Raw genomic sequence first — 14706 nt, 5'->3', positions numbered from 1 at the left:
CGATCGCGGTCCAGTGTAAAGTGGAGATACTGAAGCCTGGTCTCCAGGTCAAACTGAATGGACCCTCACTATTAGCTTTCTGTTCCTCCCAGTACTGACTTCACTCTTCATCTGGACCAACAGCTAGTCCAGTAACCTTTAGCCAGTGAGGCTACAAGTCAACACAGGCCAACACAAACATGTACACACACTGACAGCAAACAGAAGCGACATAAAAACAAAACTAAAAATACACATTTTATTTTTCTGCATTCTTAATGCCAGAAAAGTTCATCCAAAATGATTGTGAAAAACAAGAACAAAAAACGACATCCAGAGTTAAAATATTTTTTTGAAAAAACAAAAAAACATAAAATGATTTAAATGTTTATTAGAAATTTAAATGTTTATTTTAAGGTTTTAGTGGAAATTCTGTTCTTCTGTAGTAAGGGCCTTGAATTCCACCACATCACAAGGGAAAACAATTATGCAAAAACACAACTGTGAAGTATGATACAGGTTTAAAGGATGAACCGGCTGGTTTGAGCAGCTTTGTAAGGAAGGCGTGGCACGGGGTGAAAGGGGGGGGGGGGGGGTGAAAGGTGTCCCAGTCTGGAAAAGTCCACTCTGCCTCTGTGTAAACGATGCCAGGGAACAAGAGTCCCAAGTCCACACTTAAATCTGTGGTAGAAAAGACAGATCCAAACCAAAGAAAACATAACACAACAATCCAAACAACAATAAGAGACACAGTTCTCTACAAATAACATTACCTGTCTGAACTACAGTTCTCTACAAATAACATTACCTGTCTGAACTACAGTTCTCTACAAATAACATTACCTGTCTGAACTACAGTTATCTACAAATAACATTACAATAACATTACCTGTCTGAACTACAGTTCTCTACAAATAACATTACCTGTCTGAACTACAGTTATGTACAAATAACATTACCTGTCTGAACTACAGTTATGTACAAATAACATTACCTGTCTGAACTACAGTTATGTACAAATAACATTACCTGTCTGAACTACAGTTATGTACAAATAACATTACCTATCTGAACTACAGTTATGTACAAATAACATTACCTATCTGAACTACAGTTATGTACAAATAACATTACCTATCTGAACTACAGTTATGTACAAATAACATTACCTGTCTGAACTACAGTTCTCTACAAATAACATTACCTGTCTGAACTACAGTTATGTACAAATAACATTACCTGTCTGAACTACAGTTATGTACAAATAACATTACCTGTCTGAACTACAGTTATGTACAAATAACATTACCTATCTGAACTACAGTTATGTACAAATAACATTACCTATCTGAACTACAGTTATGTACAAATAACATTACCTATCTGAACTACAGTTATGTACAAATAACATTACCTGTCTGAACTACAGTTCTCTACAAATAACATTACCTGTCTGAACTACAGTTATGTACAAATAACATTACCTGTCTGAACTACAGTTATGTACAAATAACATTACCTGTCTGAACTACAGTTATCTACAAATAACATTACAATAACATTACCTGTCTGAACTACAGTTCTCTACAAATAACATTACCTGTCTGAACTACAGTTATGTAAAACTCACTCAAGGGTTTACTGTTGGGACTGGAACAGTGGAGTCAGATGTAATGTGACTGTTAGAACCCTCACTCACTCACTCTCACCCGCAGACTCACCCTGTGTTCCAAATGCTCACTCACTCACTCTCTCTCACCCGCAGACTCACCCTGTGTTCCAAATGCTCACTCACTCACTCTCTCTCACCCGCAGACTCACCCTGTGTTCCAAATGCTCACTCACTCACTCTCTCTCACCCGCAGACTCACCCTATGTTCCAAATGCTCACTCACTCACTCACTCACTCACTCACTCTCACCCGCAGACTCACCCTGTGTTCCAAATGCTCACTCACTCACTCTCTCTCACCCGCAGACTCACCCTGTGTTCCAAATGCTCACTCACTCACTCTCTCTCACCCGCAGACTCACCCTGTGTTCCAAATGCTCACTCACTCACTCACTCACTCACTCACTCTCACCCGCAGACTCACCCTGTGTTCCAAATGCTCACTCACTCACTCACTATATAGTGTTTGCTACATGGAACACTCACTAGGGGATAACGGTTGACTGCTGTTGATACATTTCAGGACATTATTTGGACGTTACGCTGCAACATAATTATGCGCCGGATATTCGTAATTATTATCTCTGTCGCATAAACAAACGCCAGAATATCTGCACCTGATTGGTCTGTAAAGACTCTCTGCTTTCACGAGGCAGGCCGCAATGTATGATGGTCTGAGTTGATCGATGTAGAGTTCAGCTTCTGTACGCTTCATTCTGCCGTGCCTCGCGACCATTCTGTAGCGCGCTATACAGCGTCGTAAAATTTCAGTTGAGATTTCGAACAGCATTACAAAATGGCCGACGCACTATATAGTGAGTGAGTGTACATTTCGAACAGAGCATCAGTCAAACTGGCCTCAGAGCACTGAGAAGTATTAGAGCCATGCTGCACAACAGACTATGCCCGTATAAAAGGCCTCTCTCCTAAAAACAGTGACAACTCTTACATCATCAATGTCCTCATCATCATCCCCGATGTCATCAAACTGGATTTCATCATCGTCTCCCGGTCCAAATGTGTCTGTCTCGTTAATTTTAGCTGTCAGAGAAAACACACTCCTCAAAATCACACTCATTCCATCATGCTGACAAACTTTACATAAGTTTTGTCTATGTGTATGCTCTGTTTTTGTGTGTGTGTGTGCGCGTGCGAGTGTGTGTATGTATGTATGTATGTTTGTGTGTGTGTGTGTGTGTGTGAGTGTGTGTATATGAATGTGTATGAGTGTGTGTGTGCGTGCGAGTGTGTGTATGTATGTTTGTGTGTGTGTATGAGTGTGTGTGTGCGTGAGTGAGTGTGTGCATGTATGTTTGTGTGCGTGTATGAGTGTGTGTATGAGTCTGTGTATATGAATGTGTATGAGTGTGTGTGTGTGCGTGAGTGTGTGCATGTATGTGTGTGTGTGTGTGTATGAGTGTGTGTGTATGTTTGTGTGTGTGTATGAGTGTGTGTATATGAATGTGTATGAGTGTGTGTGTGTGTGCGTGAGTGTGTATGTGTGTGTGTGTATATGAGCGTGTATACCGTGTTCTGGTAGTTCTCCATACGGTGTGTGTATATGAGTGTGTGTGTGTGTGTGTATGAGTGTGTGTATGTATGTTTGTGTGTGTGTATGAGTGAGTGTGTATGTATGTGTATACCGCGCTCTGGTAGCTCTCCATACGGTGTGTGTATATGAGTGTGTGTGTGTATGTGTGTGTGTGTATATGAGGGTGTATATAAGAGCGTGTATATATAAGAGTGTGTATACCGTGCTCTGGTAGTTCTCCATACGCTTTCAGACTCCGGGCCTCATCTGCATTATACTTCAAAATGACGTCAGCTTTGTTATCCTGAGAGACAGACAAACAAACAAACTCACTCACAAAGACAGTTATCCTGAGAGACAGACAGACAAACAAACTCACTCACAAAGACAGTTATCCTGACAGACAGACAGACAAACAAACTCACTCACAAAGACAGTTATCCTGACAGACAGACAGACAAACAAACTCACTCACAAAGACAGTTATCCTGAGAGACAGACAGACAAAGACAGTTCACCACAGAGCAAAACTAGGAATCGACATTATTTTTCTACACAGGCAGTGTGACTCTCACCTGGTAATCCCTCAGTCCGATCAGAATGATGTCCGAAGTGTTAATCCAAACCTGAGGACAAACATGGGAAGAGCCGCCCTCAGCAAACAGCCAATGTCTGTGCACTGAATACTACATGATTTATGTCCCTTGAATTATGTGGTTTATCTTTGTTTTTTTTTTTGTTTTTATTGTGTGGTCTATTAACTACCATTTTATTTATTTTATTACTTTTTATTATTATCATTATTATTTTTATTTTCTTTCTACTGATATGTAAAGGCACTTTGAGCTACATTCTTTGTATGAAAAGTGCTATACAAATAAAGTATTATTATTATTATTATTACATGGAGCAGCTTATGTGTCCAAAACAAGTGATCTAATCTAACACAAACACTAAGTTTCAGATTCTAAAGACCAATCAATCTACACAACCAAAGTTCACCAAAAAGTCTCAACCAAAGTTCACCAAAAAGTCCCAGCAAACACACTTCCGTGGGCTGCACGGTGAGTTTACAGACACTGGGTGAGGCTGTGTGTGTGTGTGTGTGTGTGTGTGTGGGTGCATCCGAATAGTCAAAAAGTTACGTCCTTTCCTAACCACATTCCTTGACCTTGAAAATGTCACAAGGTCAAGGTAAGATGGGAAGGAGAATTCATAAGCACTTAGGAAAAGACAACCGCAGTGATAAGATTATCAAACTGCATTTACGCTAGGCTACGTGATGATGCGACGGCGGATGTTATCGACGTGGGTCTGCCGTGGCCGAAGGTGGACTTCGATATCATCATCTGAGATACTTCGCCCTGTAAGCTCTTACCGCGGCGTTTCATGCAGACTATAAACGTGGACAACCCAGTAAAAAAATATTTCTTCATTACCATCTTTGGAATTGAAATAAAAAAGGAATATAGGCCACTCACTAAAGTGAAATGAAATAGTCGTCATATTGAGAACGGTCATTACATTGAGAATGGTCATTACATGGAGAACGGTTGTCATATTGAGAACGGTCATTGCATTGAGAACGGTCATTACATTGAGAATGGTCATTACATTGAGAACGGTCATTACATTGAGAACGGTCATTACATGGAGAACGGTCATTACATGGAGAACGGTCGTCATATTGAGAACGGTCGTCAAATTGAGAACGGTCATTACATGGAGAACGGTCGTCATATTGAGAACGGTCATTACGTTGAGAACGGTCATTACATTGAGAACGGTCATTACATTGAGAACGGCCGTCATATTGAGAACGGTCATTACATTGAGAACGGTTGTCATATTGAGAACGGTCGCCATACTGAGAACGGTCATTACATTGAGAACGGTCATTACATTGAGAACGGTCATTACATGGAGAACGGTCGTCATATTGAGAACGGTCATTACATTGAGAACGGTCATTACATTGAGAACGGCCGTCATATTGAGAACGGTCATTACATTGAGAACGGTCATTACATTGAGAACGGTCATTACATTGAGAATGGTTGTCATATTGAGAACGGTCATTACATTGAGAACGGTCATTACATTGAGAACGGTCATTACATTGAGAACGGCCGTCATATTGCTCATACTCACCCTCCCATCCACTCTTTTATTGACATGAATGCCAGTTATTATGATTGTCTGGAAATAATTGTTAAATTTATGCAAGATAGGCATAACGTGTTCAAATCTACTACTGTACATATCATCATTCTTAAGTTTCAAACCTGCTGAATTAAAAACATCATTTGACTATAAATGTCTTATATCCCTTGTTGGGCATGTTGATCTGATCCATCTTTAGAAAACAGAATTTAATTTGTTTTGCAATTACTAATGCTTGTATTTCAGTTCTAAATCTTACTTTTAATCAGAAATAGTTGGGAAATTGTTAGTACATTATTTAACTTTGTATTGTGAATTGTTTTCTGTTAAGAATTTAAGTGAGAATGCGTGAGCACGAGGCAGTTGGCGTGAGAAGCCTTTTAGTCAGAAATCATTAGAAACTGTTTAGAAACTGTCATCTTTTGGAGAGTGTATACGTCATCTGACTGACACCATCACTTTATCACGTCACTTTTATTTCTTGATTTTACTTGTATACGATCAGCAAATCATTAAATGAGAAAACTTCAGCCAATAATCTTGGCTACACTTGACACTGTCCACTGGTTAGTGTGACATTCACATAACTGTTTGTTTTTGTGAATGGCCGAATGGTGAGTCGCTTTAAATGTTACTGCCCTAAAGAATTGTGGGGTGAAATGATGCCCTTTCCTGTTGTAAAGGATGGTCCAGTGTACCCTTTGCTAAAGGAGATAGGAATGGAAGCACTGAAGCACCTTTCTTTAGCATTTAGAGAATTCGACCAGCTCTTATCATGGCTGCCACTTGGATACATCCAACTCATTTCACTCAGTTAGGAACCTTCCTAAGCAAAAAAGATGCATTTGGATGCACCCTGTGTTTTGTTTATTGGTCAGTACCTTTTTGCGAAGTTTTCCTCTGATGTGACACAGCCGTTTGACGCCATCAAAACACATGGCCTCCAGACGGCCATTTCCCAACATCTTGATCACCTGGGCATACTCTACAACACACACGTGCAACACACACAGTCAACACACAGGACTCAGTCAAACACAACACACACGTTCAACTAACACAGTTAACACACAGGACATAACCAGTCAGGAGAAGCAGACTGCTTTATTTGTTTTTGATTTATTTTTAAGTTTATTTTGTTCTATTTATTTTAGGGATGTCCCGATCCGATCTCAAAGATCGGTATCGGGTCCAATCAAGGCATTTTTTAACTGATCAGTATCGGCTTTACTGAGCACGACTCTAAGCCCGATTCCTTTGTTTTACATCAGCATGATTTGTGGCAGGATGCGGCTAAAATGGCTGCAGTGTGGATATGTTTTAAATTGGGAAACGAAAGCAGTCCAACAGCCACTTGTAATGTTTGCAATGCGAGCATTTCGCGAGGCGGTAGTAACACAGAGCTGCATTCAATAGGCTACTACCACTTTGATACAGCACCTAAAAAATAAACACTCAGCGGAATACAGTGAGTTCACTCAGGTAACGCAGGCAAAGGCTGCTCCGAAGCAACACACACTGGAGGATATACGTTTAAAAGGAGAGAGAAATTTCCTTGAGACAGCGACAAGGCCAAAAAGATTACCGAGAGGGTAACTGAATTAATCGCTTTGGATGACCAGCCCATGTGGTAGCGAATACAGAGGTGAGGTAAAATTTGGCAAACTAAATGGATGCATTAATGTATGCTTATGTTTTATGCAACTTGAAAAACAAAAAGACGTTGAATAAAAATTCGGCAATCTGAGGCGAACGTTCCAGGCGAACAGGTTTTCTTTTAACTTTTAAATTTGAACGTTTTTTAGGTCAGCATACTTTGACGACATTAATCCTCAAGGCTACTAATAACAACCAAGGTATCATTTCAAAACTGAAACACCTAACCTAAACTAAGGACCACAGAGAGCAATACACAACTTGACCACTTGAATAATTGTAAGATGAAATAAAATCGAACACTTACGTATATTTTCTGGTATAACTCCCACAGTAGCCTACGCCTTACCCTCTCGACAAGGCTTGGCCGTATACACACTGAATCGGTTTTAATAACTGTAATGTACTTGAAATGTGCACTGTGCAACTACATTATCTAGGAAAATACAAGTATTGGATCGGGACTTGGTATCGGCAGATACTCAATATTAAATGACTCGGATCAGGATCGGGGGCAAAGAAACTTGATTGACTGGTTTATTTTTTAGGAGGGGTGCACATTTAGATTTTCTGCCCTGGCCTGTTTCCCTCAGTACTGTGGCCCAACTCTCAGCAGCTCCACTGAACCCTCAAAACCAGCAGCACCAGTGCAGACTGCGGAGTTCTCGGGTCTGATCGGACCGGGTTCTTCTGTTTAGCATAACCATAATACAAAACATATTCAGGCCTTCTTTTAGCCTAGAAATGCTTCATTATTTTATGAAAATTTGGAAAACTGATAATGTCATCTTGCATATTCATATTTATTTTATGCCTAAAAACGGCCGTTGCCTCTGGCTCGTACTTACAATATTTCTCATGTCACTGATTCGCAGTGTAAGAAGTGTCTTTGGGTTGTTTTAGTCTGATAGTTGTGTCAGAGACTGAATGAAGAAAGTCTCCACAGATATACTCATGTGGATGACAGTTAAAAACCTGAGTTACAATAGTTACAATGTATTTAATTTACAGTCGTGATGGATAATTAGGACAATGTCATATAAAAACATCATGGTGTTTAGTTGTTTTTTTTTTTTTTTTAGCAGTGATCAGATGTACTTTCGCTCTGTTAAACTGTCCTTATTATCACGGCTACGACACGGACAAGATGTGTAAGGGAAAGTGACGTCAGGTACGTTCCCCATGGCAACCACTCACCTTGTCCATCCTCTTTAAAGACCAGTTCTCTCTTCTCCGACTCATTCTCGTTCTTTCCACGCCGCCGATTCTTCCCTCCTTTACCTGCACAAAGAGACACATCAGGGTTATTCACTGTTGACTGTTTAATCTGGAGATACTGTTATCGCAAACCGCTGTTTAAAATCACAAATGAGTCCTAGACCATTAACGACAGCAGCTCTTACACTCCTGCTAACGGTGCTGTCTGTATATCCAAACATCTGCAGCACACCTCGCCTGTCTTATCTGATTCTTCAACAGTGTCTTTTCTGTCTGTTGGTTAAGCTAATGCAGCTAACACAGTCTCTGCATGACAGTAGTGCAGAGGAGCATTCAGAAAAGAGTTACATTTCAAAATTTCATTATACATGAAAAAGAGAAACGACAAACCTCTTTCAGATATATTCACAAACATACGCAGAATCTGCATTGGCACCTCGGGAAAACCCCCGCTGAAAACGGTTCTCTGGGTTACTAAAATTTAGGACCTTCAGTCATTACCCTCCGCATTAGCTCAAACACTGACGTGAAACCTTTGGATCTACAGTACTGCTTTCTCTGACAAACGGCGAACACTCGTTACATCGGAGTACGTACTGACAGAATCTCACTGCAGTGAAAGATTACATTGAGCGCCATATGACTCAAGCGGCACCTCTTACATTAGTTTATTAATCTTTGAGTTAAATCGGTAGCTGCTTGAATCACTTTACAACAGACATGAAGGATGTCATTTAAGAATAATAAATCTCGACCCTTTGCCTACTGTTCCGCTAATTCAAACTCTGTTTTAAATGGATTTGTCTCAAGTAGTGCAAACGCACAGTTTTGATGGGCCTCTCCACACACACACACACACACACACACACCAGACGTTTGTAAGCGCGACTATCTTTACGTCAATCAACTTTACACCCAAATGAAAACTGGGAGAAGATGCGACGTTGCTCACTTAATGTTCTCTGTGAAAAAACGTCACAGATGCGGAACAAAAATCGTCGCCAGTTTCAACTGGTTCAGACAGTCCGACCCGGCGGAACTCAACCGCACGGCGCTCCGGAGGATCACGCCGCCGAGGCCGGTAAGTTAGCCAGTTAACTGAGCTTAACAACTTATTAAAGATAAAAGAGTCAACGGATGAAACTGGAGCTTGTGTCTTCCTCTTACCTTTATTTTTCGGCATTCTCACCGATGTGCAAAATTAATCAAGATCAAAGGTGACGGTTTTACAGAATTTAATAGCAATCAGTCCAAACTGAGGACCATTAAGCTAGTCTCTAGTCCGTCTTCCTCTGAGAGCGACTTCCTCTAAACTCTGCGCCTGCGCACGACCGCAACTTAAAAAAAAAAACTTTATTCGTCACAGTGCATTTTGAACAACAAACTATGAAATCAGATGAAATAAACGAACACAATGTTATTAAAAGATTAATCTGTTTTATTTAAAGGATTTTCAACCCAGTGTATTCTTTTTGCAACAGGTGCAAGCTGATTTTTTTTTTTTTAAGTTTTGCCACTGTTTGGGTCCAGAACATGAGTAATAACCAACACTGAGCAGACCCATGAAAATCGTTGCCAGTTAACAGCCCTGTAAATCTCATCCTTAAATCCCAAGAGAGGAGAAATTGAGCCCCCTCAGTCATAACACAGTACAAAATATCATCATCATCAATTTCATCCACATGTACAAAAAAAAAAATCACATTCTAAATTGTCTCATTAAAATGTCAACAGTTTCTCAAACATGATGAAGATGAATAATCCCTCTATATAACTATAAATATATAGTTCCCTTTGTCTGGAGAGGACACAATGAACAGAGAGAGGAAAAAACAGAGAAAACACAGAGGATTCTAGAAGAGAGGTCATTGAGAGAGCATCTGAAACCAAATGCCCGACAACACTTAACCCTGGACACGCAGACGTAGAGATCTGAGTCTGTCTGGAGTGTTTATAACAGGACTGGCACATGGAGCACCGCTGTCACATGGACACTGATGGTCACGGAGGACGACCCATACACACACACACACACACACACACACACACAAAAACACACGTCTCATCCTGGTCACAGGAGTGGACAGATCACAGGAGTGGAAGAGCGCTGATTCCAGGCACTGTGTTGGTTTTGATTTATATTCAGTCAAACAACATAATCACACGGCTGGTGTTTTACATACAGGGCCCTGAGAGAGGTCTTTACACCCCCACACCGACAACAACCTCAAACCATCCCATAACACTCCATTCATCAAGTTCAGCCCAGAGAAAATGCCTGCAGAAAACAGCAGATTCACATCACCACAGGGTTATACAATGTTTAAGACAGACATTTGGAAAACAGACAGGAATTCCTTCCAAAACATCCATCTCCACTGTCATAGGAGAAAGTTGTGGTGATCTGAGATAAACAGCAGCCAAAAGATTCATTCTGAGATTTTTCCATCAGACACACAGGACTGAGAGGACCAAAGGGAAAAGCCAATACCAATGCACTGTCCAATACTGTCCATCATCTGGCCTGACTGGGCTCATTGCTCAGGGTATGAGAATACTGATTTGGGCAGTAGCTGCGGTAGAGATGGAGAGAGATCGAGAGCAGATTAGAGAGATGGAGAGATATGGAGAGCAGATTAGAGAGATGGAGAGCAGATTAGAGAGATGGAGAGAGATGGAGAGCAGTTTAGAGAGATGGAGAGCAGATTAGAGAGATGGAGAGATATGGAGAGCAGTTTAGAGAGATGGAGAGCAGATTAGAGAGATGGAGAGAGATGGAGAGCAGTTTAGAGAGATGGAGAGATATGGAGAGCAGATTAGAGAGATCGAGAGCAGATTAGAGAGATGGAGAGAGATGGAGAGCAGTTTAGAGAGATGGAGAGCAGATTAGAGAGATGGAGAGATATGGAGAGCAGTTTAGAGAGATGGAGAGAGATGGAGAGCAGTTTAGAGAGATGGAGAGATATGGAGAGCAGATTAGAGAGATGGAGAGCAGTTAGAGAGATGGAGAGATATGGAGAGCAGATTAGAGAGATGGAGAGCAGTTTAGAGAGATGGAGAGCAGATTAGAGAGATGGAGAGAGATGGAGAGCAGATTAGAGAGATGGAGAGAGATGGAGAGCAGATTAGAGAGATGGAGAGAGATGGAGAGCAGTTTAGAGAGATGGAGAGATATGGAGAGCAGTTTAGAGAGATGGAGAGCAGATTAGAGAGATGGAGAGATATGGAGAGCAGTTTAGAGAGATGGAGAGCAGTTTAGAGAGATGGAGAGATATGGAGAGCAGATTAGAGAGATGGAGAGCAGTTAGAGAGATGGAGAGATATGGAGAGCAGATTAGAGAGATGGAGAGCAGTTTAGAGAGATGGAGAGAGATGGAGAGCAGTTTAGAGAGATGGAGAGAGATGGAGAGCAGATTAGAGAGATGGAGAGAGATGGAGAGCAGTTTAGAGAGATGGAGAGATATGGAGAGCAGATTAGAGAGATGGAGAGAGATGGAGAGCAGTTTAGAGAGATGGAGAGAGATGGAGAGCAGATTAGAGAGATGGAGAGAGATGGAGAGCAGATTAGAGGGATGGAGAGAGATGGAGAGCAGTTCAGAGAGATGGAGAGAGATGGAGAGCAGATTAGAGAGATGGAGAGCAGATTAGAGAGATGGAGAGCAGTTTAGAGGGATGGAGAGAGATGGAGAGCAGTTTAGAGAGATGGAGAGCAGTTTAGAGGGATGGAGAGAGATGGAGAGCAGATTAGAGGGATGGAGAGAGATGGAGAGCAGTTTAGAGGGATGGAGAGCAGATTAGAGGGATGGAGAGAGATGGAGAGCAGATTAGAGAGATGGAGAGCAGATTAGAAGGATGGAGAGAGATGGAGAGCAGATTAAAGGGATGGAGAGAGATGGAGAGCAGATTAGAGGGATGGAGAGAGATGGAGAAATGAGGTGGAATGTAGTCGTTGAAAAGTGGCCAGTGGTGTGGGTCCAAATCCCAGGCCCAGGCCTAAAAAAAGGAATCAGTGTTTCTGACAGTACAGCCCGACATCCAGACTCACAGACTAACCACACAAATACCACTCCATAACAACTACATAATGTTTGGCATTTCATTCATACAGTATACACATTTAATTTCTTTTTTTTTTTTCCTTAAGAGTTTTTGTAAATCATCATGGATTTGGTGGGTAGTGCTGATTGTACAGAGGAGAGGGTTCATTGAGGTGGAGAAAACAGGAGTTGGGTTATCTGATTTGGTCTGTCCTCCCTCACTACACTTCCTCCCTCACACACACACACACACACACACCTGCCCGGGATCAAAGGGCAGTGGAGGTGAGTTTTTTAATGCCGCGTCTCTGCGCAAGTGTGGAGCGACCCACAGGCTCCAGCATAGGGGACACATTCCTGTTCAAGGCTGAGTATGTCGCTGCCATCGCCCCCTGAGAGAGAGAGAGAGAGAGAGAGAGAAAGAGAGAGAGAGAGAGAGAGAGAGAGAGAGAGAGAGAGAGAGAGAGAGAAAGAGAGAGAGAGCGCGCAAGAGAGAGAGAGAGGGAGAGAGAGAGAGAGAGAGAAAGAGAGAGAGAGAGAGAGAGAGAGAGAGAGAGAAAGAGAGAGAGAGAGAGGGAGAGAGCACGCTTTGGTTAGACTGCATGTCTAAGACATGTGCAGTGGTTTGGATCCACTGCAAAACAATTCGATTTCAGTAAAGGAGGAAGTTCAGCCTTTTTCACATGTGGGCCCATTACAATGCTTACAATTACACTGCCTATAACAGTCACCTGTTTGTTCATTAGTACCGAAAACAGTCTTACATAAAATATAAAATACTTGAATACGATAACTTCTTACAGGAATACTGGTCATTTAACATGATGACTTCTAAGCCATGAGCTGAGCACTAGTTGTTAGAGGTGTTTTGATGCTGCTGTCTCCAGTTCCACAGAGCCAGGGAAAGCTGTTTAAGACACCTGGAATGGCTGACAGCTCACCGTAAACCAGAGCTGCCTCAGTGTTCAAACAGGTGCCCACGCCACAGTATAACCATTTGTAAACTACTTGTTTATAAACTATTATAACTTGTTTATAAACTATAAACTATTAAACTACTATTTTATTTATAAGCTTTTTATTTATAGACAATCTTTGTTTACCAGCTATTTACTCATAGACATTTATGGATCTTTATTAACTAATTTTTTAAAGTGAATGTGTGTATGATTAAACAGACTGAAAGGCTTCACGGTTTTCAGACTTCTGCAGGCTGTTTATTCACTCGGACTCAGAGAGATGGGAGAAGGGCCATATCTGAGGAACCTCAGACAAAGACTACTGCTCTGAACTCTTGACAGAATCTATAACTGCTACACAATCATATGCTTTCTCAATTTAAGATGTACAGAACAAATAAATACTGGTCCAGTGAAATAATGTTCCACAGGAACTGGGCCAACAGCCTCACTGTGAGGAGCTCAGCGTAAGGATGACGCTCCCAACAGCCTCACTGTGAGGAGCTCAGCGTAAGGATGACGCTCCCAACAGCCTCACTGTGAGGAGCTCAGCGTAAGGATGACGCTCCCAACAGCCTCACTGTGAGGAGCTCAGCGTAAGGATGATGCTCCCAACAGCCTCACTGTGAGGAGCTCAGCATAAGGATGACGCTCTGGTTAAATGTGAGGGAGGGAAACGGCAGACTGAATCCTCTGACAGGTGTGTGTGTGTGTGTGTGTGTGTGTGTACAGGGCATTTGTACCTTGACCAGGTGAGGTGCATCCTGTCTGTTGAGCTGGTAATTGGGCAGCTGGTCTTTGTGGATGATCCATGGGTGTCTCAGCACCTGTGCTGCAGTCAGCCTCTGGTGGGGGTCAACGTGAAGCATCTTAGACACCAGGTTCTACAAGGTCAGAGAAGTTAAAGGTCATGTCATTGTTCCAGACAAGTGAACCTCTCTGGCAAGCTGATCCAAATGGCAAGTTCTCAAACCTCTATGAGTGGTTCATAAACGTTACGGACTATGTTGACTCACCTTACAATAACAACTTCCAATACTAACAGCCAATCAAACTGTGTCACTTTATACTAACAGCCAATCAAACTGTATTCTGTATTGCCAATCACTGTGTGGGGTGGGACAAGATGGAGTGAGAGAGAAATGCTCTGACCTTGGCCTCGTTGGAGACGGAGTTCCAGTATCCACCTGACAGGGAGAATTTCCCACTGCCAATCCGGGCCAGAATCTCATCAGGTGTGTCCTCAGGTCCATTAGCAAACGGAGTGAACCTAACAAACACCATCACATACAGGAGAGCAGCTTAACACACTGCTGCTTCACACAACACAGCTCAACACACTTAATGTGTTAATACTTAACATACTGATAACACTTTACACATGATACATAACACACACTGCAACCCCTGTTTATCTCACTAATGTCTAATTCATACATGTCATTCTCATTCAAGTCCTCACAGAGCTGTAAAAATAAACACACACACACGT

At 41.8% G+C, this 14706-nt stretch overlaps 2 protein-coding genes across 7 annotated transcripts in view; both read right to left on the bottom strand.

The window, feature by feature from the left end:
- Positions 1-557: 557 nt before the first annotated feature.
- On the bottom strand, positions 558-9503 carry LOC115828467 (eukaryotic translation initiation factor 1A, X-chromosomal). Its single transcript, XM_030792459.1, has 7 exons — positions 9386-9503; positions 8198-8281; positions 6226-6329; positions 3757-3807; positions 3404-3485; positions 2600-2691; positions 558-660 (listed from the first exon to the last, which is right to left on the bottom strand). The coding sequence occupies exons 1-7, from the start codon at positions 9399-9401 to the stop codon at positions 655-657; spliced, it is 435 nt and encodes a 144-aa protein (XP_030648319.1). The 5' UTR covers positions 9402-9503; the 3' UTR covers positions 558-654.
- Positions 9504-12303: 2800 nt separating this feature from the next.
- The window catches only part of rps6ka3a (ribosomal protein S6 kinase a, polypeptide 3a), a 24623-nt gene continuing 22220 nt past the window's right edge, over positions 12304-14706 (bottom strand). For all 6 annotated transcript variants that reach the window (XM_030792120.1, XM_030792123.1, XM_030792122.1 and 3 more), the window contains 3 exons: positions 14367-14484; positions 13958-14098; positions 12304-12647 (listed from right to left, as the gene is read on the bottom strand). In XM_030792120.1, the coding sequence (XP_030647980.1) occupies positions 12525-12647; positions 13958-14098; positions 14367-14484 (382 nt within the window). In that variant the 3' untranslated portion in view covers positions 12304-12524. The remainder of the gene's footprint in view (positions 12648-13957; positions 14099-14366; positions 14485-14706) is intronic.

Source organism: Chanos chanos, chromosome 15 (genome assembly GCF_902362185.1).
Source record: "Chanos chanos chromosome 15, fChaCha1.1, whole genome shotgun sequence".
Classification (NCBI taxonomy): domain Eukaryota; kingdom Metazoa; phylum Chordata; class Actinopteri; order Gonorynchiformes; family Chanidae; genus Chanos; species Chanos chanos.
This window is presented reverse-complemented; position numbering and strand designations above follow the sequence as displayed.